The sequence below is a fragment of the Saccopteryx bilineata genome, chromosome 6 (genome assembly GCF_036850765.1).
Source record: "Saccopteryx bilineata isolate mSacBil1 chromosome 6, mSacBil1_pri_phased_curated, whole genome shotgun sequence".
NCBI lineage: Eukaryota > Metazoa > Chordata > Mammalia > Chiroptera > Emballonuridae > Saccopteryx > Saccopteryx bilineata.
Genome location: NC_089495.1, coordinates 169089633 through 169115478, shown reverse-complemented (window position 1 = coordinate 169115478; position 25846 = coordinate 169089633). Strand labels below are relative to the sequence as shown.

Sequence of the window (25846 nt, the reverse complement as noted above, 5' to 3'; positions counted from 1 at the left end):
TACATTTTTTTATTGAAGGGAAACGTTAACATTTTCCTGCCAATACTTCTATCCAATTTAAAAGCTCCAGATAAGGATTAGATTTTATCAGTCTTGTGACTCAGTAAATAGGCTATTTGACCTCTGAGGCCAGGTCGTAAAAGGCGATACAGCTTCTATTTTCTGGGACACTTACCTTTGGAGCCCTGATCCCCACTGAAGTTGTCCAGCTGCCCCGGGGCTCCTCACTGCGAAGAAACCCCCACCACATACCCTGTTATAAATCAGATTAGCTCCCAATATTGCAAAAATCCTTTTTTATTTTTCTTTCTTATTTTATACTGACGTGACTGTCAAAGTTCATTTGAAATCCAAAAGCGGTATGACAGCAGATCTACTTCATAAGCAGGAAATAGATGGCACACTGCTAGTGTGTGGACTCTGCCGTAGGCAGGGACTGTGTTGAATGTGGTGTTGTTTCTCAGACTCTCTTAGCTATCGCGAGGGTCTCCCTCCATGCTGCACAGGGCTGGAGAGGGCCATGTAGTTTCTTGTTTCTGATCATCTGACAGGCTGTAATAGAAGGGGGCAGGGTTTCACCTGGCAAGCTTTGAGAAATCCCAGTGGCCACGCCCAGCCCAGCTCAGGCATAGGTGTTTCATAAAGCTTCCAGGTGATGCCCGGGACAACCAGGATTGATCATTTCCAAACTGTGAACCTTGGGCAAGTCATATAACCTCACTCAGCCTTAGTTGACTCCTCATAAATTGGTAGTATTAAAAGATTGCAAGGAAAATATAGTGCTTGGCACCATGTTTGACACTAAGAACCAATTTTAAGATGCTGGCTGTTGTGGGGATGGGCTCCATCATGGGCCGTGACTTCCTGGGAGACAGCCTGTTACCAGGTCCTTGGAGGCCCCAGATTATCCAGAGAGGCTTTGTCTGTCACAGGAGCGAGACAGGCTCCCAGTGAGGGCTTTGGGTATAAATGTGTGTGGGCACAACACCTCCTTCACCCTTGAACCATAGAATCTTCTGAGACATTTCTGCTGGGTCCTTACACATTGCTGAGGGGCTGGTGTGGGTGAATGTTTTCACTCCAGGTGCAGAGCTGAGATGTGGGAGAACATAGGCCATGCTGCTGGTCACCGTCACGGACACATTAAGGGTGACGCTGGGATGCAGGAGAGGAAGGTGCGGGTGGCGGGCGAGGCCCCACGCCCTCCCACAGTCGCCCAGAGCCGCTCTGCACAGTACGACGAGCACATGTCCCTGCCATCAGACTTCCCTCTCGCGTCACCTTGATTACACTTCTGATCCCGTGAACAGCTGAGGCAGTAACTGCTCTCCACTTACATGGTCATTGGCAAAGTGAAAAATTAACATACTTACCTGGGAGATAACCTCTCCCATATTTTTTGGCTAAAAACTCTGGCTCTTTGGGGAAAGGGTTTCTGTCAGCCGATCGGTGTTGCTGGCTGCCGCAGCCCCACAACCCCCTCAGCTCTCGGCAGTACCGTTTAACCCAGAGCAAGCGAGCCGTGTTGCTGATGGGCTGCCGTGCTCTGACTCCCCCTGTCTCCAGTGCTGGGGGGACGGTTACATCCGCCGAGCACACATTAAAGAAATGTTCTTGTGCTCGGTGTGCCCTGGCTGCAGGACTGAGTCACGCCGTCACCTACTCTCCTGCCCTGAGTCACGGAAATTACTTAAAATAGATCGTCTGACAGAATGACTGGGGCTGGATGAGCCACTGACGTGGCAACCAGTATTTCTTAGTGTCACTGCATGCCCCTGCGAGTACAGTGTGACTTTGCCTCTACACCTGAGAGGGGACAGGTGCTTCCCTGCCAACCCAAAGAGCTCCTATGGGTGGTGGCCTTCCACAGTTTTTGAACACATACCCCGTTATAAATCAGATTAGCTCCCGATATTGCAAAAATCCTTTCTTTCTTTTTCTTTTTTTTTTTATCAAACAGTAGGCAGAAATATTCATTTTAAAAGTACAAAATCCACACTTTTCCTCCTCTAACTTGGTGACGTCTGAGAAAGACGGATCCTCCCAGGTATGAAACGGACAGTGCTGAATCCATGTCTGAGTCTATGGACTGGAACGCGGCTGGCTGTCCTGCCTTGCTGTCCCCTTTCCCTTCAGCACTTGGTCAGAGAGCAGAGGCAAACGGAGCAGCTGTCCCCACGCCTCCATTCCCCACCTTCTGACATAGCTTCAGTTTCTGCATCTGGCAACGTTATAGACACGAAATTCTATTTGTGTAATGTGAGCCAGGGTCTTCCTTGCAGAAGCTTAGACTTACATTCATGGTCTAGCTTCTGATTTCTGCACTCACGTGGGATGCATCCTTTCGGACGCAAAGAAGCCCCGCACCACTTTCTAGCCCCATGAGGGTGGTCACTGAGATGATCCCTCCAGCTTGAGATTGTCCCTTAGGTTTCCTGGTCAGTAAAATGAGGAAATATTCGCCTCTCAGATATATCTGGCTACTAACCCGAATGGCATAAATTTCAATTTAAAAATAAATTTAGCACCCTCTGACTTGCATTTCTTTAGACTGTCTCTTCAGTGGATGGAGTAGAGAGCTTGGAAGGGAGCCGGAATTTGCCGGCACGGTTCTATACGCTCTACGGGCACAAAGGGATGATTTCACCCACATCTTAAGCAGGGTTGATGCTAGAAATTGATGAAGTAGGAGTTCCCATACACGCAGTGCTTCAAATTGGCACCTGCATCTCCAATACACCCAGGAGCAAAGATCCTAAGTGGCTGCCGTGTCCCCTTAATCATGTCCAGACTCCACTGCCCACTGCCCAGTGCCGCAGGCCACCCCACCGGTCTCTTGCTCTTTATCTTTCAGTTTCACAGGGTGAGTCATACTGGGGACTTCTGTCCTCTAAGCCAACACTTCTCACACTGCAACATGCCCCTGAGTCGCCTGGGGGTCTCGTTAAGATGCAGATTCTGATACAACAGGTTGAGAGAAGGGTCTGAACAATGCATTTCTATCCAGCTGTCCTGGACCGCATGAGCCCTCAGAGGCATGACTCCCGTTTTGTACTCATGAGGCCGAGGCAGGAGAAGATGTTAAGACACTTCACTTCTCCCTGGAACACTGCATAAATATTGCTGCTTTTCGCTCCACAGCAGTGGACAAAACTGCTCACAAAACTGAAATCTACAGATAACCCCAAACAATGTTTTGCCATTAGTTTCAGCCTCTTCCATCCACACCCTTATCGGAATAGCCATATGGACTGAGAAGCCACCTTACTTCCCATCCCCTTTGTGGTGGAGGGACAATTAATTAAATAACTAAATGCCAGGAACTAAGGACTAAAGCAGGGGTTGGGAACCTATGGCTCGTGAGCCAGATGTGGCTCTTTTGATGGCTGCATCTGGCTCACAGACAAATCTTTAATAAAAATAATAATAACATTAAAAACATAAAACATTCTCATGTATTACAATCCATTCATTTCCTACCACTCATGTTCATGGTTGCGGGTGGCTGGAGCCAATCACAGCTGTCCCCCGGGACAACACCAAATTTTTATTGGATAATGCATAACATACATGGGTCGTTGTATGGCTCTCACAGAATTACGTTTTAAAACATGTGGCGTTCATGGCTCTCTCAGCCAAAAGTTTCCTGACCCCTGAACTAGATAGAGCCTTGGGGCTTCCACTTCCAAAACTAGATTAGGGGGTCGGTGAACTTGGATGAGAAAAAAAATTACATCTTGATTTTTACTAGCCACTGACATTTAACATTTAGTTTCATTACTCATGAGACAACACACCACAGTGACATAGCCGTACTGGTGCCTTTGTCTCCAATAGAAACATAAGACACTTTTGTGCTAGATACAGTCATTGCAGAGACCTTGACTCTCTCTCCATTCATCACTACCTTGAAGAGACTAACTTTCCTTATAATAAAGAAACTTCCAGCTCTATGTCACAGAGAAACACTTGCATTTACTGTATCTCCATTTCTCAGTGTTTTGATAACTGGATTTCAATAAATCAGTTTCTTTGTAAAATTTTTATTTACTTTATGCCTTTTATTACAGAATTCTGAAAGGGGAGTTCATAGAGTGGGAAGGGGCGCAGTACACAATGTGATTGATGTTTGCTCAGAATCGGCAAGGCTAATTAAAGTTCTTTCAGATCAGGGATCACGGATGCATATCTCTGCAAGGCGCAGGCACATAGGATAAATGGGTGACTTGGTCAGGTCTCGGAGAACAGGAGCGGAAGGAAAGGAGTACCTGGCCGCAGACTCTGGCCTTTGGAAGTAGGGGACAGGAGAGCGGAGGAGACTGTGAAAAGCTGAGGAATGCATGTTCTATGGAAAGAGGGTGCTGCTGACATCTCCACGGCGACATGAGAACACCCCCAGGTTGCCAGGGCTGCTGATTCTTCCAAGAGAAGCCAAGAGTCTTAGTGTTGTGCAAAATCCACCCAGCCAAAAACTGTAATGTTCATGTTGGCAATTGTTGCAATTAACAAGAAACAATGGAGGAAAAAGAAAAAAAAAACAAAACTCTGAACAGTCCAAACAACCAGACTAAACTAGCAGCCAATATTCCGTGTGAGATAAATAGGCAACACAGAAAGACTACACTTTTCCTGTGTGTCAAGAATATTTAATCCAGCAGCACTGAACTCCCTATTTTGTGCATATCTGAAGAAAGACAAAATAGTTAGCTTAACCAACACCCAAAGCCTTGTAAGTTGGGTTACCAGATTTAGCAAATAAAAATGCACGGTACCCAGTTATATTTCAATGGCAGATAAGCAACAAATATATTTCCCAGGTGATATTTGGGGTTATACATACATATGTGTGTGTATTTTTTTTCTGAAGTGAGAAATGGGGAGACAGAGAGACAGACTCCTGCATGTGCCCAACTGGGATCCACCTGGCAAGCCCACTAGGGGGCGATGCTCTGCCCATCTGGGATGTTGCTCTGTTGCAACCAGAGCCATTCTAGAGCCTGAGGCGGAGGCCATGGAGCCATCCTCAGTGCCCAGGCCAACTTTGCTCCAATGGAGCCTTGGCTGCAAGAGGGGAAGAGAGAGATAGAAAGGCAAGGGGAAAGGGTGGAGAAGCAGATGGGCACTTCTCCTGTGTGCTGTGGCCAAGAATCAAACCCAGGACTTCCACAGACCGGGCCAACACTCTACCACTGAGCCAATCAGCCAGGGCTTATACTTATATTTTCAAAACTTATTGTTCATCTGGTATTTAACTGTGTGTCTTGAATTTTATCTGGCAACTTTACTAATGAGCCAATTCCAAGTTGTGATAGAGTAGTTATTATTTAAATGAATATGCAACAGTAGCATTAACTGACATTGTAATTGCATTTTTGTTGTGTTTAAATACCATTTTTATTGAAATGCCACAACTCTCCAGAAATGTACGCATGTCATACAGTACAGCTTTTCACAATTGAGCACACCCCAACCTGGACCCTGATCAAAAAACAGAGAAGTCCCAGCCTCCGGGAGTCTCTCTGCCCTCAGAGACTGCCCAGGCCCAAGGGGAACACTATTCTAGACTTACAGCTGTATCAGTTAGGATGCTCTGCCTTCAAACCTTAGTAAATAGGATTGGGTTGTATATTTAAGCTTATAAATCAGTGGGGTAGGGGCAGGTGGAGAGGGATCATGGTGTAAATCTATGTTTGGGGGCAGACCAGACACAGCCTGAGAACCCCACCCTTACCATTTCAGTTGCTATTGGCCTGACCTCCCACTGCCAGAACCTACATTTCTGTCTGAGGTTCTCCTTAGTCACTGCCCCTGAGACAGAAGTGCCAGGGATTTAACACTGCTGGGTGCAGCCGTCAACCAGTGAGGATAGTGTGTGGATAAGTACCCTCGACCCCCGCCCCGCCCCGAGTGGGGTGAGACGGGGAGACGTGCGCTCCACACGGTCTCCCAGAGCTCCTAGGAGCGCTCCCCAGCAGCCCCTGCTGTACCTTGCTTATTGTCCCTGTCTCACTTCCTCCACCTTCTAACAGCGTTCCCTGGAATCACCTCCCAAATAAGCTGTGTGTCTTGAGCTCTGTTTCTCGGTGAAGCTGGAAACACATCTGGTTACATGAAATTACTCTCAATACCCTATGTTTATTCAAGACTCACATCTAGTGCCGGTACCTCCCGCTGCGAAATGCAGTGTGGGCGGGGGCAGTGACAGCCGACCCTGCATCCAGAGTGCCTGGGTGAGGGGCTCCCGAGCAGGCATGGCCTGTGGGCGGGGGCAGTGACAGCCGACCCTGCATCCAGAGTGCCTGGGTGAGGGGCTCCCGAGCAGGCAGGCCGCGGTCCAGCGTTTCCCTCCCTAAGGCAGAGCCGACTCCCCGTGGGGGCTGACCCGTGTGAGAACAGTCTGAGCTGCCAGTCTGAAGACCTCGCAGGCAGTAACTTAACAATTAACGTGAAAACGACTGCACATAAGGTTGTGGGTGATCAAGAAGGTACATCTGAGTCCCGGGCACTCTGGGTCATCGTGAGCATTCTCGTAACTGTTCAGCACAATCAAATGAACAGCATCAGGAGACCACCGTCTGTCTGTGCTGGCCTGAGATAGCCTCGGTTTTACTGAAATCTCTCTCCAGTAGCAGCTTGTTTACTTGTCACTTGCTTTCTTCACGTAAAAGTAGAACTTTAAGTGAGATTTCTGAGAGAAATACAATTAAGATATGAACTCATTTTCATGACTGTAAAGATTAAGAAACAGAAGTTCATTGTATTTTGCTAAAGCATAACATTGTCTTTTACGTGGCTGGATCATAACTGTCTGTTTTAACAGTAAGCCTCTAGCAATAGGAGCCATGTATAGGTCAGTGAACTTTCCCAGGACTGAAGTATTTAAAAGGTGGATTGAATAACAGACAGACTTCCCCGTCGGAGGGAAGATCAGGTCAGACCCTCACCTGTGCTGAACCCTCGTGCCACTGTGACCAGGTTCTGGGGGACATCCCAGAGCCCCATTTTTGCATGGCTTTCTTCTCCAGGGTGAGAACTGGCTATGGAAATGTGTCAACTGAAAGCCTTGTACCAAAACTCATGTTATGATTTTTCCAATCCCTTTTTCATGAAATGTATGTGAAATAACATTTCTATAGCAGTTTATGTTTTATGTCATGTAACTATTATAGTGTTCTGACTGCTTCAATGGTTTTTTGTAAAAAGGCTAACTGCTCACAAGTCTGAGCGTATTTGTGTTTTTTTAAATATATCTTCAATGTCAAATTCTTCATCAAGAAAAATTTGCATATATATTGTATTATAGATACACTATATATACAGGGTGTGGCAAAAGTAAGTTTATAGTTGAATGTGAAACAAAGTTTATTATTTATTAATTATTGTGTAATTTTCCATATGAACAACTGTAAACTTACTTTTGCCCACCCTGAATACTCTGTGTGTACAATATCATATATAAATAGCTGGATACAGGTTGCAATGCATATCCATGTACAGAAAATACATAGTTTTACCATAAACAAATACTTTCAGCCTTCTAGAAGGAGTCAGAATTCTAAGATCCTCAGCACTCCAATCAAGTAGAATGTTTTCCTGTGTTTTAGAAGAATAGGGGTTTTTTTGTTTGTTTTTGTTTGTCTCTTGTATTTGGTTGGCAGTGGCTTTTTTTTTTTTTTTTTTTTTTTTTTTTTTTTTTTTTTTTTTTTTGCGTTATGCCACTCTGAAACTAAATGAAATTATAAGAAGGAAACTGAAACTGCATATTTAATAGAAGAAGTCCGAAATGTACTACAGAAATACAAAAGAACTATCAAGATGAACTCCCAGCTGGGAGGGATTCCTACAGCTACAGGGAAAACGGAGCCTCTGGCTTTAATTTACGGAGGAGTTTGCCAGCAGATGGTCTTTTGTAATCTGCGCCATCTGTATTATTGATTAATGAGGTCAAGGGCAGAATCACTCACTGCTGGTTTTCTCCCAGGACCCCTATTCGGGTCTTTTCAGCAGAATGGCTTGTCCTTCCTCCTTGCAGTCATTTTGCAAAGTGCTAAGGATGCCCCGTCTTCTTCTCATCAATGTTTCTCCCATCTGCGTTGAGTGACGCCAGCCAACAGATGCCAAAGGGCCTCCATTTTGATGCAGAGATGCAAACATGTCCCTCGCTGCCAATATGTTCAGGGTCTGAGTCAGATGGTTGCTAGTCTCCATCTCGAGATAAAAGACCCTTCACCAAGAAGCAAATAGAACCACTTAGCCCCTGAGAATCAGTGTATTCATGTTTGTGGAAAAAAAAAAAAAAACAGTCAACAATGAGCTATATTGGTGCTGTACTGGTGTTCTTTTTTCAAACTAAACTAGCTAAGCAGAGTAGTTTCAGATTCACTTAAGTACCTGACTCTCTCTCCCTTCGAACATGTCCATACGAATCCCATATCCAAATCCACGTCTATGGCCCTTATGGTAACCCCTTTCTGCTTTGATTGCTTACCCTGAATCTCTTTAAAGCAGTATATTTTTTTAAATTGAGCTGTGGTCACTGCTTTTTTCATCTTTTACCTTCAACTGTGCCCTCCTTTGGCTACCATCTTCAACACGCCTGCTTAATAACATCAAGTCTCGGAGAAAAGAAACTGTCCAGGAGGCCTTCACAATGGGTGTCTGCTTCTCATCCTTTCCTCAGTGTCTGGGGGGCAGGAGCTTGAGTCTCAAGCCTCCTGGATTCAGATCCCAGCCCCTCCCCACTGCTAGTTTTACAATCTTGGTCCACTCACTCCACTTGCCAAGCCCTTGTTGCTAGCCAATGAGGGTGACAGTGCCCATCTTATTAGGTTGCTGTAGGATTGAATGAGATGACCCTTCCAGATTCCCTTATTTTCAAGAAGTTTCACATAAATATTTGCTGTTGTGGACAATTAAAGCAAGAAGGGATGCATACAGAGCTGCCTGTGTGGAGTGAGTAGGGTGCCACTGTGCGCGTGTGGCTCTGCACCACTTGGAGAGGGTGCAGAGCTGAGCAGGGTGCAGCCGTGTGCACACAGGAGGCTGCCCTGCCAATCAGGAGAGCAAGGAGACGGAGCACACCAGGCTGCCCTACCCAGAGCTCACTCCTTCAGACACTGCATGCACCCGCTCCAGCTACAACCAAACTGCCAAAACCATCCAACACACAGTACACAGACTACTTCTTCAAGACTGAGAGAGATAGTTATTCCATCTAACTCATACAAACAAATACAGAAAGTGAAACAAAATAATATACCCCAAATGAAAGAACAAGAAAAAAATCCCCCTAGCGTGCAGAGGACCCGGGTTCGATTCCCGGCCAGGGCACACAGGAGAAGCGCCCATTTGCTTCTCCACCCCTCTGCCGCGCCTTCCTCTCTGTCTCTCTCTTCCCCTCCCGCAGCTAAGGCTCCATTGGAGCAAAAATGGCCCGGGCGCTGGGGATGGCTCTGTGGCCTCTGCCTCAGGCGCTAGAGTGGCTCTGGTCGCAACATGGCGACGCCCAGGATGGGCAGAGCATTGCCCCCTGGTGGGCAGAGCGTCACCCCATGGTAGGCGTGCCAGGTGGATCCCGGTCGGGCGCATGCGGGAGTCTGTCTGACTGTCTCTCCCTGTTTCCAGCTTCAGAAAAATGAAAAAAAAAAAAGAAGAAAAAAAAAAGAAAAAAATCCCTGAATAAAAACTCTAATGAACCTAAAATAAGTAATTTGCTTGATAAAGAATTCAAAGTAACTAATGCCTGACCAGGCGGTGGCGCAATGGATAGCGTCGGACTGGTATGCGGAAGACCCAGATTCAAAACTCCAAGGTCGCCAGCTTGAGCACAGGCTCATCCAGCTTGAGCATGGTCTCACCAGTTTAAGCACAGGGTCACTGGCTTGAGCATGGGATCATAGACATGACCCCATGGTCACTGGCTTGAGCCAAAGGTCGCTGGCTTGAAGCCCAAGGTCACTGGCTTGAGCCCAAGGTCGCTGGCTTGAGCAAGGGGTCTCTTACACTGCTGTAGCCCCCCGGTCAAGGCACATATGAAAAAGCAATCAATGAACAACTTACGAGACTAAGGAACCACAACAAAGAATTGATGCTTTTCATCTCTCTCCTCTCCTGTCTGTCCCTATCTGTCTCTGTCACAAAAAAAAAAAAATTAAAAAAAGCAAAAGAATTCAAAGTAACAGCCATAAGGATGCTCAACAAACTTGAGAGTAGACAGAGGAGCTCAGAAAGCACTGCACCAAAGAGAGAGAATGTGTAACAAAGAATGTATGACCAGTCAGAGATGAGGAACACAGTAACTGAACCGAAGAATACATTCACAGGAAAAGACAGCAGATAATGAATGCAAAATAATGGATTGAAGACCTGGAAGGCAAAAGAGTGGAAATTATCCAATCACAACAGCAAAATGAAAAAGAATTTTTAAAAATGAGGGTAGTGTAAGAGATCTCTGGGATAACATCAAGTGACCTAACAATTGTATTTACAGGGATTCCAGAAGGAGAAGAAAGGGGAAGAAAAATATTTGAAGAAATAATAGCTGAAAACTTTTCTAATCTGGGGAAGGAAGTAGACATCCAGGTCTATTTCAGGAAGAAGTGCATAGAGCTCCGAATATGGTGAAACCAAAGAGAGCCACACTAAGACGAGATTCAGATCCCAGACATGTTGTAACTAAAATGGCAAATGTTAAAGATCAAAGACAACCCTGAAGGCAGCAAGAATGAAACAAGTCACATTTAAGGGAAACCCGTAAAGACTATCAGCTAATTTCTCAGCAGCAATTTTACAGGACAGAAGGGAGCGGCAGGAAATAGTTAAAGGGCTGAAAGAAAGGAATTTACAACCTAGGATACTATATCCAGAAACATTATAATTCAGAATTGAAAGAGAGATAAAGATTTTCACAGACAAGCAAAAATTTAAGGAGTGTACAACCAGTAGACCAGTCTTACAAGTAATGTTAAAGGATCTTTTTTTATAAAGAAAGGAAAGATCCATAACCAGAAATAAGAAAATAAAGGAGAGAAGTCTTTTTTGTTGTGGTGAATGGTGGCCACAGAAAGGTAAGGATGTGAGGTCATGGTCACAGCTCTCACTCTAGAGACCACAGAATGATCAAAAATGCTTCAGTTCCTCAAGAACAGCGATTTTCAACCAATGTACCATGGCAGGCACACTGGTATGCTGCAAACACAGGCAACACCTGACTATTTAGTCAGGGGCACTGACCTCTTTTCCCTTAGATTGGCGAGCAGAAAAATGACAACAGCCAACACAACAGTAGCCATCTACTGTGAATGAATCAAAATTATACCTATTTTTTTCAGATTGGCAAAAAAATTATTTTTTGGTGTGCGCAGAATTTTAGTAATTACTTTACATGTGCCATGAGATGAAGAAGGTTGAAAATCACTGCTCTTAGAGTGTGGAAAGAGGTTGTTCGCTGGTTTGACTCTTTCTTATTTGTCCTCCAGTTAATTGGTTCTATAGGGAAAAAAGGTATTGCTAAGTGCAGGCTCTGAACCTGGAGGCAAGGTTGTTTTTTTTTTGTTGTTTTTTTCTGTATTTTTCTGAAGTGAGAAGGGGGGAGGCAGAGAGACAGACTCCCGCATGTGCCCGATCGGGATCCAGCCGGCATGCCTACTAGGGACCGATGCTCTGTTACAACCGGAGTCATTCTAGCACCTGAGGCAGAGGCCACAGAGCCATCCTCAGCGCCCGGGCCAACTTTGCTCCAATGGAGCCTTGGCTGTGGGAGGGGAAGAGAGAGACAGAGAGGAAGGAGAGGGGGAAGGGTGGAGAAACAGATGGGCACTTCTCCTGTGTGCCCTGGCCGGGAATCGAACCCAGGTTTCCACACACCGGGCTGATGCTCTTCCACTGAACTAGCCGGCCAGGGCCTGGAGGTGACATTTGATGACAGTCTCTAGACATTGAAAACTATTCTGCTTATAAAGATATCAGTATCCATCTAGATTTGACAATCTTAGACCTAGTATAAAGTGTTGTTTCTCGCAGCAGTAAATTCAGGTGGATAACTTGTATAACACCTTCTTTATTTTTAGTTTTTATTTTTATTTAAAAATTATATATGCACAGAGCTTAAAGAAGCAATTAGCTCTAGAAGGCTTATTATGAAACACAGCCATCTTCTAGTCCCACCAGCACCAGTTTCCCCCTCTTCCAAGGCAACTGCTTTTCACTAGTTTAGCAATTCTTGGTACCTAGTCAGTATCTCTAGCTAACATGCTTAGATGGCAGTTTGCTTGAATTTTTTAGTTTTAAACATTCTCCAATGATCTCACAGTATGGAAAAGAAGAGTTTAAGTTGATTTAAGCCCCACCTGCCCCTGCTGCCCAATCCCCCATTCTCTCCAGCTAGTTATATCATAAATCTGGTTAGATCGTAATCTATGCTCATGCTAGTATAATGTGTCTTTGTGACCACTGTTTTATAGCTGAGTGATTAATACATAATAAGTCCTCTTCCTTTCCATCACAACTTTGTGTTTTCCCTGTGGTTTACAATTGCCTTTTTGCTGTTCATTCTTTTGCTTAGTTTTCTATGTTCTGGTCCCATAGCTCTCTAGTCTCCTTTCCATGGGGTCAGAATGATCAGATAGTCTACTAATTTTGTGCTTTTGAAATTATTACTTCTGAATCCTCTGCCCTCTAATCTGGCTAGGTTATTCTCTAAAACTGATGCAAAAGTTTAATTTTGGAATCTGCTTTTACTGTCTTTTTAGGATCTTCCTTCACTATCCTGGAAATTTTCCTCACTATTGTTATTATAGGTTCTTAATATCTGGAGCAATGGTTTATTATAACACACTTTTATATAACAAGCAGTTTACTCTCTTAGTTTGGTGGAACACGTCTTCCAGCAGCTTTCTGAGAAGGGGTACATGGGAAGTAAGTTTTTTGAGACAAATTTTTCTTTTTAATTTCTCACTCTCCATGAATAATTGGTTGGACATAAATTCCAGGTATCTTCAAAATTGTCTTGTAGCTTCCAGTGTTTCTGTACAGAAATAAAATATTCTCTTTTTGACCCTTTGGATAAATCCTGTTTCTTTCTCTCTCTCTCTCTCTCTCTCTCTCTCTCTCTAGTAGTTTCTAGGACCTTTTTCTGTCCCTGTGTCCTGAAAATTAACAATGATGTGCCTGGTGAACAACTTGTTTTGTCTTTTGAGATTAACACTCAGAAGCCTTCTTCCTCACAAAATGCATGTCCTTAACTTATGGAAATGTTTCTTGAATTATTGATTACTTCATCTCCTTTGGTTTCTGAAACTTTTGTTCTTCAAATGCCAGGTATCTTTTTTTCTGTTAGGGTGTTGGGTAGGCAAGTCACTAGTCCACTTGAAGTGACAGAGGACGTCTGGGGATTACATTCTTGAGCAGTCCTCAGTTACCCTGTTTGTAGGTTTACCTTTATCCCTACTATTACAGCTGCACCCATTGCCAGCAGAATGACCAGCTATTCTTCTGATTTTCAGCTTCCAAAATTTTGTTGCTCTGATCAGCAATTCCATTCTTTTCTTTTTTTTCTTTTTTTTTTTTTGAAGATTTATATCTTTTTTTTTAAATCCCTTTATTATCTTGTTATGGCATAACGATAAAGAACAAAGGGAAACAGTATGTGTTCAATATGCCATCTTTAACTAAAAACCCAAGTGATTTTTTTTAATTAAGAATTTATATTTGCTACATGTTTTAAGTCCATTTGCCTGATTATAATAAATTGAAATAATATTCATAACCTTTTTTGACCTGCTGGAAAATGAACAATCTAGTCCAATTTAATCTATTCTGTAGCTGGTGGATGATAGCCATAGGTTCCAAGAGTTGACAATGCAATGAGAGAATGAAAACAGGGTCAGAGAAATGCTTTATATTTGTTCTAAAGTAATTTTGGTAGCAGTAGTTCTCTTCAGGACAACTCCATCATCTGTAATGTAGAGCTGCAAATACAAAACCTAATAAGGTAAAATTAGCAACAGGAAATTCCTAAGTGTCCATATAACAAGTGGAAGATTGTGTAAATGGAAAGAGACTGGACTCATTATTCATTTATGGTTCTATTTAAGTCATATCTTTCATGTTATTTGAATCCATAAAGCCTTCTCTGGTTTGACTTTGCCTGATCTTTTCTTTATAGACTGACACGGCAGTCAAGGAGACAAAAGGCACCGAAGGCTGCCTTGTCCCCGAATCCCTTTTTCCTATTGTCTTTGGTGCAGCATGTGCCTGTCATTGGTCCAGCTGAGTGTCGGTATATGCTTTGTCCTTTTTCACTTCACCAGGCCAAGCACAAAGGCAGCCAGACATGTCCTATGGCCGTGAGCAGTTGACACTTTTCTAGGGAGTCAGGAGACGGTTGTGAGTGACCCCCCAGTAAGCACCTCCGACGTGGCATCATGGACTCTCCCCAGTTTCTCCGTGAGGATCTGCCAACATGGACCTACTCCACAAAGCAAAAAAGTATACTAGGTATTCCTCAAAAAGAGACTTTGAAGGGCATAGCAAGGAGAAATAACCCTTCTTCCAGAATAAAGGTCATACCCTGGCATCTGTGGCTCCTCCCCTCCCCCTCCTCTCCTCTGGGCAATGGCTAGCCCTGGCCCCTTTGCCCTCCTTGATCACACCCAGGGGCCTCCTTCCCCTGCATGAAGTCTGGACACAGCTTCCCAGACTGCTTTAGTCTCCAGCGATGCGCCTTTGGGCATAGGCTGAGCAGACCGTCATATCTTTAAAGGGACACCTCCCAACTGCCAAAGAAAAACATTTTCTCCAGATCAGTAGGCAAACTGATCTTTAAAAATTCTGATTAAACCAGGGGTCAGGTGCCAGCTAGGCCAGGTGTATATTAGAGGTGAGAAGAGGGCCAGGAGGAGAGTGCCAATCAAGCTTGCCCATGCATGCCCCTTCTGAAGGGCAGCCCTGGGTCTCCATTGCACATAGGAGCATGGGCTGTGGCGGATGCCGGAGTGTTGGCAAGGACACAGGATAAGACCTCTCATCCTATCCTCTTATGGGGGTTAGAGGTGCTAAGGTGGGACCCTTCTGACTTTGCACCAAAGGCCCCCTCAGTCTTCCTGAACCTTCTGGCCACCCTGCAGCCTGGGACATACCCATCCAACCTTCCCCCTGCCCCCTCCAGGGTCAGGCTAGAGTCATGTTGGATGGCACTCCCAGCTCACCTAACTGCCTCCTCATTTCCTCTCATGGGCTTCTCCCCCTAATAAAATAGTTACAGGTTTAATCCCATCTTGGCATTTCAGAAGGTCCATGCTAATAGGCCTAAGGCCCTTTAATAAAATCCTACTGACTGGCAGGCTGACTGACGCAGGACAGGAGACAGAGCTACGAGGCTGTGTTTTGGGTCTTTCTGGGTGGAGCCCCCAGGAGCTCCATTTCCTCCCTTGCACAGCTGGACATCCTGCTTCTTACTGTCCGTCTCCCCTTTTCTTTCAGGTTGTGGCACTTTCCTCCTGGTGCCTGCTGAGGGATTCGATTTACTACACTCTGTCTGTGGTGGCGCTCATCGTGGTAAGTGTGTGAGGGACGCTCACGCGAACTCCCTCCCGACATCCTTCCTGCTGCTTGGGGCTGTGTGCGCGTGCGGCTCCTCTGCATGGAGCAGGTGTAGGGTGTCCGGTGACAAATGAGCGAATGGTGTCTCTGCGTGGAGGTGGTCTTCCTTCCTTCCTTCCAGCTGCTTGGTCGCCCAGCACCCCCGCCTGATAGTGAGATGCTCAGGGGTGACGACTGTGGTTACGTGGTTCCATGAGAGCCCCCGCTGTTTGCTCACTGTCCTCATGGGCTCCTCTGTAACTCCCTTCATCCTCAGTGTCCCTGGACTTGTCCCTTTTGCTCTGTCCACTCTCCCAGGCCAGCCCCGTCCTTCCCACAGCGCCCGCTGCCACCGCCGCCCTTGTGCGGACGCCCCACAATGTCCTCTTAGCAGCGGCGATGCCCTGAGGCCCAGCTGCCGTCAGCAGCTCTCTACTGGACGCCCTCACATCCCAATCTCAGCGTGTCTCTACTGGACGCCCTCACATCCCAGTCTCCGTGTGTCTCTACTGGACGCCCTCACATCCCAATCTCTGTGTGTCTCTACTGGACGCCCTCACATCCCAATCTCCGTGTGTCTCTACTGGACGCCCTCACATCCCAGTCTCAGCGTGTCTCTACTGGACGCCCTCACATCCCAGTCTCCGTGTGTCTCTACTGGACACCCTCACATCCCAGTCTCAGTGTGTCTCTACTGGACACCCTCACATCCCAGTCTCCGTGTGTCTCTACTGGACACCCTCACATCCCAATCTCCGTGTGTCTCTACTGGACACCCTCACATCCCAGTCTCAGTGTGTCTCTACTGGACACCCTCACATCCCAGTCTCCGTGTGTCTCTACTGGACACCCTCACATCCCAATCTCCGCGTGTCTCTACTGGACACCCTCACATCCCAATCTCAGTGTGTCTCTACTGGACACCCTCACATCCCAGTCTCAGTGTGTCTCTACTGGACACCTCACATCCCAATCTCCGTGTGTCTCTACTGGACGCCCTCACATCCCAGTCTCAGTGTGTCTCTACTGGACACCCTCACATCCCAGTCTCAGCGTGTCTCTACTGGACACCCTCACATCCCAATCTCCGTGTGTCTCTACTGGACGCCCTCACATCCCAATCTCAGCGTGTCTCTACTGGATGCCCTCACATCCCAATCTCAGCGTGTCTCTACTGGACGCCCTCACATCCCAGTCTCAGTGTGTCTCTACTGGACGCCCTCACATCCCAGTCTCCGTGTGTCTCTACTGGACGCCCTCACATCCCAATCTCAGTGTGTCTCTACTGGACACCCTCACATCCCAATCTCCGTGTGTCTCTACTGGACACCCTCACATCCCAGTCTCAGTGTGTCTCTACTGGACACCCTCACATCCCAATCTCAGTGTGTCTCTACTGGACACCCTCACATCCCAGTCTCAGCGTGTCTCTACTGGACACCCTCACATCCCAGTCTCCGTGTGTCTCTACTGGACGCCCTCACATCCCAATCTCAGCGTGTCTCTACTGGACGCCCTCACATCCCAGTCTCAGTGTGTCTCTACTGGACACCCTCACATCCCAGTCTCAGCGTGTCTCTACTGGACACCCTCACATCCCAGTCTCAGTGTGTCTCTACTGGACACCTCACATCCCAATCTCCGTGTGTCTCTACTGGACGCCCTCACATCCCAGTCTCAGTGTGTCTCTACTGGACACCCTCACATCCCAATCTCCGTGTGTCTCTACTGGACACCTCACATCCCAATCTCCGTGTGTCTCTACTGGACACCCTCACATCCCAGTCTCAGTGTGTCTCTACTGGACACCCTCACATCCCAGTCTCCGTGTGTCTCTACTGGACACCCTCACATCCCAGTCTCCGCGTGTCTCTACTGGACACCCTCACATCCCAGTCTCCGTGTGTCTCTACTGGACACCCTCACATCCCAGTCTCCGTGTGTCTCTACTGGACACCCTCACATCCCAATCTCCGCGTGTCTCTACTGGACGCCCTCACATCCCAGTCTCAGCGTGTCTCTACTGGACACCCTCACATCCCAATCTCAGCGTGTCTCTACTGGACGCCCTCACATCCCAGTCTCAGTGTGTCTCTACTGGACGCCCTCACATCCCAGTCTCAGCGTGTCTCTACTGGACGCCCTCACATCCCAGTCTCAGCGTGTCTCTACTGGACGCCCTCACATCCCAGTCTCAGCGTGTCTCTACTGGACACCCTCACATCCCAGTCTCAGTGTGTCTCTACTGGACACCCTCACATCCCAGTCTCAGCGTGTCTCTACTGGACGCCCTCACATCCCAGTCTCAGTGTGTCTCTACTGGACACCCTCACATCCCAGTCTCAGTGTGTCTCTACTGGACGCCCTCACATCCCAGTCTCAGCGTGTCTCTACTGGACACCCTCACATCCCAATCTCCGTGTGTCTCTACTGGACACCCTCACATCCCAGTCTCAGTGTGTCTCTACTGGACACCCTCACATCCCAATCTCAGTGTGTCTCTACTGGACACCCTCACATCCCAGTCTCAGCGTGTCTCTACTGGACGCCCTCACATCCCAATCTCCGTGTGTCTCTACTGGACGCCCTCACATCCCAGTCTCAGTGTGTCTCTACTGGACGCCCTCACATCCCAGTCTCCGTGTGTCTCTACTGGACACCCTCACATCCCAGTCTCAGCGTGTCTCTACTGGACACCTCACATCCCAGTCTCAGCGTGTCTCTACTGGACGCCCTCACATCCCAGTCTCAGCGTGTCTCTACTGGACACCCTCACATCCCAATCTCAGCGTGTCTCTACTGGACGCCCTCACATCCCAGTCTCAGCGTGTCTCTACTGGACGCCCTCACATCCCAGTCTCAGCGTGTCTCTACTGGACGCCCTCACATCCCAGTCTCCGTGTGTCTCTACTGGACACCCTCACATCCCAGTCTCAGCGTGTCTCTACTGGACACCCTCACATCCCAATCTCAGCGTGTCTCTACTGGACGCCCTCACATCCCAGTCTCAGTGTGTCTCTACTGGACGCCCTCACATCCCAGTCTCAGTGTGTCTCTACTGGACGCCCTCACATCCCAGTCTCCGAGTGTCTCTACTGGACGCCCTCACATCCCAGTCTCAGCGTGTCTCTACTGGACGCCCTCACATCCCAGTCTCAGTGTGTCTCTACTGGACGCCCTCACATCCCAGTCTCAGTGTGTCTCTACTGGACGCCCTCACATCCCAGTCTCAGTGTGTCTCTACTGGACGCCCTCACATCCCAGTCTCAGCGTGTCTCTACTGGACGCCCTCACATCCCAGTCTCAGTGTGTCTCTACTGGACGCCCTCACATCCCAGTCTCAGCGTGTCTCTACTGGACGCCCTCACATCCCAGTCTCCGTGTGTCTCTACTGGACACCCTCACATCCCAGTCTCAGCGTGTCTCTACTGGACACCCTCACATCCCACTCTCAGTGTGTCTCTACTGGACGCCCTCACATCCCAGTCTCAGTGTGTCTCTACTGGACGCCCTCACATCCCAGTCTCAGTGTGTCTCTACTGGACGCCCTCACATCCCAGTCTCCGTGTGTCTCTACTGGACGCCCTCACATCCCAATCTCAGCGTGTCTCTACTGGACGCCCTCACATCCCAGTCTCAGTGTGTCTCTACTGGACGCCCTCACATCCCAGTCTCAGCGTGTCTCTACTGGACACCCTCACATCCCAATCTCCGTGTGTCTCTACTGGACGCCCTCACATCCCAGTCTCAGCGTGTCTCTACTGGACGCCCTCACATCCCAGTCTCAGTGTGTCTCTACTGGACGCCCTCACATCCCAATCTCAGCGTGTCTCTACTGGACGCCCTCACATCCCAGTCTCAGTGTGTCTCTACTGGACACCCTCACATCCCAATCTCAGCGTGTCTCTACTGGACACCCTCACATCCCAATCTCAGCGTGTCTCTACTGGACACCCTCACATCCCAATCTCCGTGTGTCTCTACTGGACGCCCTCACATCCCAATCTCCGTGTGTCTCTACTGGACGCCCTCACATCCCAATCTCAGCGTGTCTCTACTGGACGCCCTCACATCCCAGTCTCAGTGTGTCTCTACTGGACGCCCTCACATCCCAGTCTCAGCGTGTCTCTACTGGACGCCCTCACATCCCAATCTCCGTGTGTCTCTACTGGACGCCCTCACATCCCAGTCTCAGCGTGTCTCTACTGGACACCCTCACATCCCAATCTCAGCGTGTCTCTACTGGACGCCCTCACATCCCAGTCTCAGTGTGTCTCTACTGGACGCCCTCACATCCCAGTCTCAGCGTGTCTCTACTGGACGCCCTCACATCCCAATCTCCGCGTGTCTCTACTGGACGCCCTCACATCCCAGTCTCAGCGTGTCTCTACTGGACACCCTCACATCCCAATCTCAGCGTGTCTCTACTGGACGCCCTCACATCCCAATCTCCGTGTGTCTCTACTGGACACCCTCACATCCCAGTCTCAGTGTGTCTCTACTGGACGCCCTCACATCCCAGTCTCAGTGTGTCTCTACTGGACACCCTCACATCCCAGTCTCAGCGTGTCTCTACTGGACACCCTCACATCCCAATCTCCGTGTGTCTCTACTGGACGCCCTCACATCCCAGTCTCAGCGTGTCTCTACTGGACGCCCTCACATCCCAGTCTCCGTGTGTCTCTACTGGACGCCCTCACATCCCAGTCTCAGCGTGTCTCTACTGGACACCCTCACATCCCAATCTCCGTGTGTCTCTACTGGACGCCCTCACATCCCAGTCTCAGCGTGTCTCTACTGGACGCCCTCACATCCCAGTCTCAGTGTGTCTCTACTGGACGCCCTCACATCCCAATCTCAGCGTGTCTCTACTGGACACCCTCACATCCCAATCTCCGTGTGTCTCTACTGGACACCCTCACATCCCAGTCTCAGCGTGTCTCTACTGGACACCCTCACATCCCAGTCTCAGCGTGTCTCTACTGGACACCCTCACATCCCAATCTCAGCGTGTCTCTACTGGACGCCCTCACATCCCAGTCTCAGCGTGTCTCTACTGGACACCCTCACATCCCAATCTCCGTGTGTCTCTACTGGACACCCTCACATCCCAGTCTCAGCGTGTCTCTACTGGACACCCTCACATCCCAATCTCAGTGTGTCTCTACTGGACGCCCTCACATCCCAGTCTCAGTGTGTCTCTACTGGACGCCCTCACATCCCAGTCTCAGCGTGTCTCTACTGGACACCCTCACATCCCAATCTCCGTGTGTCTCTACTGGACGCCCTCACATCCCAGTCTCAGCGTGTCTCTACTGGACGCCCTCACATCCCAGTCTCAGCGTGTCTCTACTGGACACCCTCACATCCCAATCTCAGTGTGTCTCTACTGGACGCCCTCACATCCCAATCTCAGCGTGTCTCTACTGGACGCCCTCACATCCCAATCTCAGCGTGTCTCTACTGGACACCCTCACATCCCAATCTCAGCGTGTCTCTACTGGACGCCCTCACATCCCAATCTCAGCGTGTCTCTACTGGACACCCTCACATCCCAGTCTCAGCGTGTCTCTACTGGACACCCTCACATCCCAATCTCAGTGTGTCTCTACTGGACGCCCTCACATCCCAATCTCAGCGTGTCTCTACTGGACGCCCTCACATCCCAGTCTCCGTGTGTCTCTACTGGACGCCCTCACATCCCAGTCTCAGCGTGTCTCTACTGGACACCCTCACATCCCAATCTCAGTGTGTCTCTACTGGACGCCCTCACATCCCAATCTCAGCGTGTCTCTACTGGACACCCTCACATCCCAGTCTCAGCGTGTCTCTACTGGACACCCTCACATCCCAATCTCAGTGTGTCTCTACTGGACACCCTCACATCCCAGTCTCAGCGTGTCTCTACTGGACACCCTCACATCCCAATCTCAGCGTGTCTCTACTGGACGCCCTCACATCCCAATCTCAGCGTGTCTCTACTGGACACCCTCACATCCCAATCTCAGCGTGTCTCTACTGGACACCCTCACATCCCAATCTCAGTGTGTCTCTAAACTGGGGCTGATCCCCAAGACTCGCCTTCTTTCTCTATTTCAGCCCCATTCCCATCCTGCCGCCCAGTCTAGGACGATTAGCTGACCTTTCCCCCAACTGGCCTTATACCCATTTGGCCTAATTGTCCCATGGGTCCTCCTCTCACAGAGATCTCCCTGGCGTGCCCCTCCTTAGCCCGTTTTAGTCGAAGCTTGTCGCATCTCCAGCCTGGGCTGGTGCAGCTCCTCCCAGGTCAGAGTTGCGGTGAGTAGTGTCACTACTACCGGACTCCCTTGCCTGCCCCCACAGTCCACCCTCAGAGCCGTCCAAGTGGTGTCTTTACAAAGAACACCTGCGAGTGCCAGCCTCTTGTTTAAATGGTCAGTGGCTCCATGTCACCTGTTGGGACACACCAAAGGCCTCAGCTTGGCAACTGAGCTGTCCAGGAGAAGGGTGGTGAATCAGGAAGAAGTGAAATGGGAGTTGGGAGATACTACTTCTAATTCTGTGCAACACCCCGCCACACACACACACACACACACACCACCAGCTCTAGTGACCGTGGAGAAATCCATCTCTCCAGGTCTCAGTGTTCCTACCCACAGCTCACAGTGAAGACCTCGGGTTAGAGCCACGGTCCCCTCATTCCAGGGCCACTGAGAATTGGGAGAGTGAGACTGAGGAGCAGAGGGTTTGGAGACACCATGTTGGACCTAAAGATGCTGCTCAGCTCCTTGTTAGTAGATTTGAGGACACACTTGACTCTGTGTTTTTGTTCTCAATCGTCACCTGGGGAAAAGTTATGATCAGCCCGAATCTAGAAGACTCTTCTGTTCACTGAGCGAGACCTGTCAAACACACTGGCGGCGAGCATTGTCCTGAGAAGTGCACACCGGGCTGATCGCCTGCGCTGTGTTCTTCTGCATTTAGGGTGTTTTAGGATCATTTCTGAATGTCACTTTTTCAAAGAGACATGGTCAGGGAGTGATGTAATGCATGCAGCTGTCTACTTTTGCTGAATTCCAGAAAGAGAGGGCCACTCACAGGAAAACAAGGCAATGAGACAGACAGCCCAGGCCAGCATGGCCCGCGGCACGGATGTGGCACTGTCCACCCCCCGGGAGCATATCTGCCAGAGTCAGCTTCTTTCTCCGTTTTCAGAATAGACACCTCCTGGTCTACGTGTGAAATAACTTGTCTTCTGTCAAATTCATCTGGACTTGCTGCTAATGATGTGTGAGGCAGTAAAGCGGTTTGCATCATGCCCAAGCAGGTCTCCGGGCAAAGCCATCCTCGCGCCCACCTGCACGGGCAGATGTCAGAGCTCAGTGGACAGGACGTGGCTCTGCAAGTCCCTCAGATGCAGCAGTTGCAAGAGCAAGCGAGTCCATGCTTACCTGTGGGTGGACAGCATTTAAGACCAGATGGCAAGGCTAGAGTTTTGTGATTTTGACAAAAATTACATTTCTCCACTGTTGAGAAATAATGGAAAAGGTCATGGGGCCCTCGGGGCTTGGGCTTGGTTCTTGTTACCTCAACTGGTGTTCCTCCAACGTCAGTGTGTACTGGGAATGCCCAGCATGCTTACTTAAAATGCACAGCCAAAGAATTTCATTCAGTGGGTGCTGGGACAGGACCTGGGAGTTTGCACTGTACCCAGAACCCTCTCCCACCCCCGCCAGGGGACGCCGACACCGGCAGCATCACACCGCACTCTGGGAAACTGAACTTCCAATCCCGTCGGACACCATGTCCTCCAGACATCCCTCCATCGCCTGGCAATGATCATTTCTGGAGTGGGTTTTGAGGTTCTCAAAAAGTGAGGCATAATGGCAGCTTAGTCGTCTGAAGTCCTGACTGCTGTTCATTCTCAGGGTCACTTTCACAGGAAACTTAAAACCAGCATGAGGAGTGAAACAGTCTTACACCCAGAAGACTGGGCACTCAGTGACACTTGGCAGTGGGGGTTTCTCGGTGTCCCCACATCAGTCCCATGCCCCAGTGCTGGGCGGCTGCTCACACGTGCTGTACCTTTTTTGTCTCCACGTCCCATGGTTCCCTGATGTCAGGGTAACAAAGCACTTCCGTCAGGCCTTCCTCATATAACAAACACTGAGCTTCTCCGCAGGACCCTGCCATGGGCATTGAAAATCCCTGGATCGAAAAGCCTTTCCTTCTGTCCACAAAAAGTTACCAACCATCTGAAAAGTTTAATTTTTGCTAGGGGTTTTGTACTCCCTTCCCCTTGTCATGCTTCTGAAGTGTTCAGGGGCCGCACTGCTGGCCCTGAGGTGACGCAGCCAGGAGCTCACCCACCCAGAAGGCAAGTCCGGACCAGAGAGACCAGATGCCACTTCCGCATGCGTCCCTGGGAGCGTCCTTCATCCCCAGCACAGGAGCCCTGGGGACAAGACCCTGGCGTGATGATGAAAAACGCAGGAAAAAAACTACTCTGCAGGGTTGCTGGACCTCTCCACCGGCCAGGGGCGTGCTGACAGAGTCGTCGGCACCAGAATTCTGGAGCAGCAGATGTGGAAGTTGATGCAGACGGACCTGCCGAGAAGGAAGACCGTTTGAGTGAGACAAGCACGTCCATTCTGTAAAAGAGCTTCACAGTTCACCTAGAGACCAGGAGCTCAGCTCCCGTCGGTGTCTGGGCTTCACCCAGAGCTCGCACTGTGCTCTCTTCTAGTGCATTTGCTGTCGTTTTTCACGGAGACAGCGGGAGAAATTAGAGCACATTATTGTCTTGAAGCAGTTATAACCTCTCAAATGTACAATGTGTGTTCTCAGAGCCTGCCCCCCCCCCCCAGCAAGCGTCCCCTTTAGCCCGGGTGACATTCTCTGCAATGAAGCCTCAGCGGATGTGACCAGGAGGGTGACTCCATGACTTTGGCCTCTCGTTAGAAGAGGAGAGGTGTCACCTTTTTAGACCTGGGAGCATTCTGGGCTCTTTGGAGCACCTCCTGATAAAAAAATCTCCAAACCTTAAACCCCCTTCTGCTCCTCTCCCCGCCTTCCCCGCCCATAACCTGCTCCAGTGACCCCCACCACAGCGCTCCGCCTCCCAGTCCTAGCCTTGCTCCAAATTCCAGCAGGCCCCACAGTCTCTTTTATTGAAATGTTACTGTAATTTACATAATTATGTAATTTACATAAATGCAAATGATTCATTACATCCTCAGTCTAACAGCTGCCCTAAAAGGAATATTTTATTTTTATCCTTCATCTCTGCTTTGAGACTAGAGATGTGAGCCTTCACAGAGGAGAAACCTCTCTTAGAGTGGAGAGGCCTCAGACAGGTTCGGAATGACTTAGGGCTCACAGATCCAGATTCTGGAGTGTCGTGTACCTGGAAGGGGCCAGGTGAGCCGCTGGCCCAGCCGGGAGGCCCTCAGGGCACCCTGGGCATCGGCACTGCATAGAGGCTCATGTGAGTGACACTGCTCTCTCTCTCTCTCTCTCTCTCTCTCTCTCTCGATGGCTCACTGCAGTCTCCCCTTTAGAAGGGATCCTATTGGGACAAAGAGACGACTCAGTGACTCAGCTGCCAGCGATGGCCTAGGCAGCACTGTCCAGGACGGTGGCCACTAGGCACCGTGGCTAGTGAGCTCTCAGAATGCAGCTAGTCCACAGGACTAAAATTTTGATTTAATTAATTTAAATGTATGTGGCTAGTGCCTGCCATATTGGGTAGCACAGTTCAGAGAGCAAATTCTTCCATAGAAAATGGACCACTCTCTCACAGATCTGTGACTTTTAACAAGCAGTCTCGACACCAGACACGAGACCGAGCGCTGTGTTGGGTCTGTCGGTGGTTTTCCGGTGCATTGCTCATGACTACCCAAGCTGACCATATAAGTTTCCCATCTGCAGGTGGCAAAACTGAGGCTCCAGAAATTCAAGGATTTGCCAAAGGTCAGGTTTACTAGAGCAGGTGTCTAGGATAATATATCTGCACCTCCCCGGCAAAGAATTTGGGTTGTCCTTCCAACTAAAACCTGCCTCTTTCTGCCCTCTAAAATAAATTATCCCGACTCTACCTCATCTACTCACAATCCACTATCAGAGAGAGAGGTCTGCTGCACTTACCTTTATGTCTTTAGACTGAAGGGAATAGCTTCCACTGCCCCCTCTCTTTAAGTTCTGTCATTAAGACACCTAATATTAAATGATCCAGAAATCTTCATAAGTTGCCTTTTCCTTGGGAGAAAAGGCATCTTGGAGTCAT

General features: G+C 48.7%; 1 protein-coding gene across 2 annotated transcripts in view; it reads left to right on the top strand.

The window, feature by feature from the left end:
* Nucleotides 1-25846, top strand: part of SLC24A3 (solute carrier family 24 member 3) — a 654625-nt gene that overhangs the window by 568176 nt on the left and 60603 nt on the right. For both annotated transcript variants that reach the window (XM_066234658.1, XM_066234657.1), the window contains one exon: nt 15481-15555. In XM_066234658.1, coding sequence (XP_066090755.1) covers nt 15481-15555 — 75 coding nt within the window. The remainder of the gene's footprint in view (nt 1-15480; nt 15556-25846) is intronic.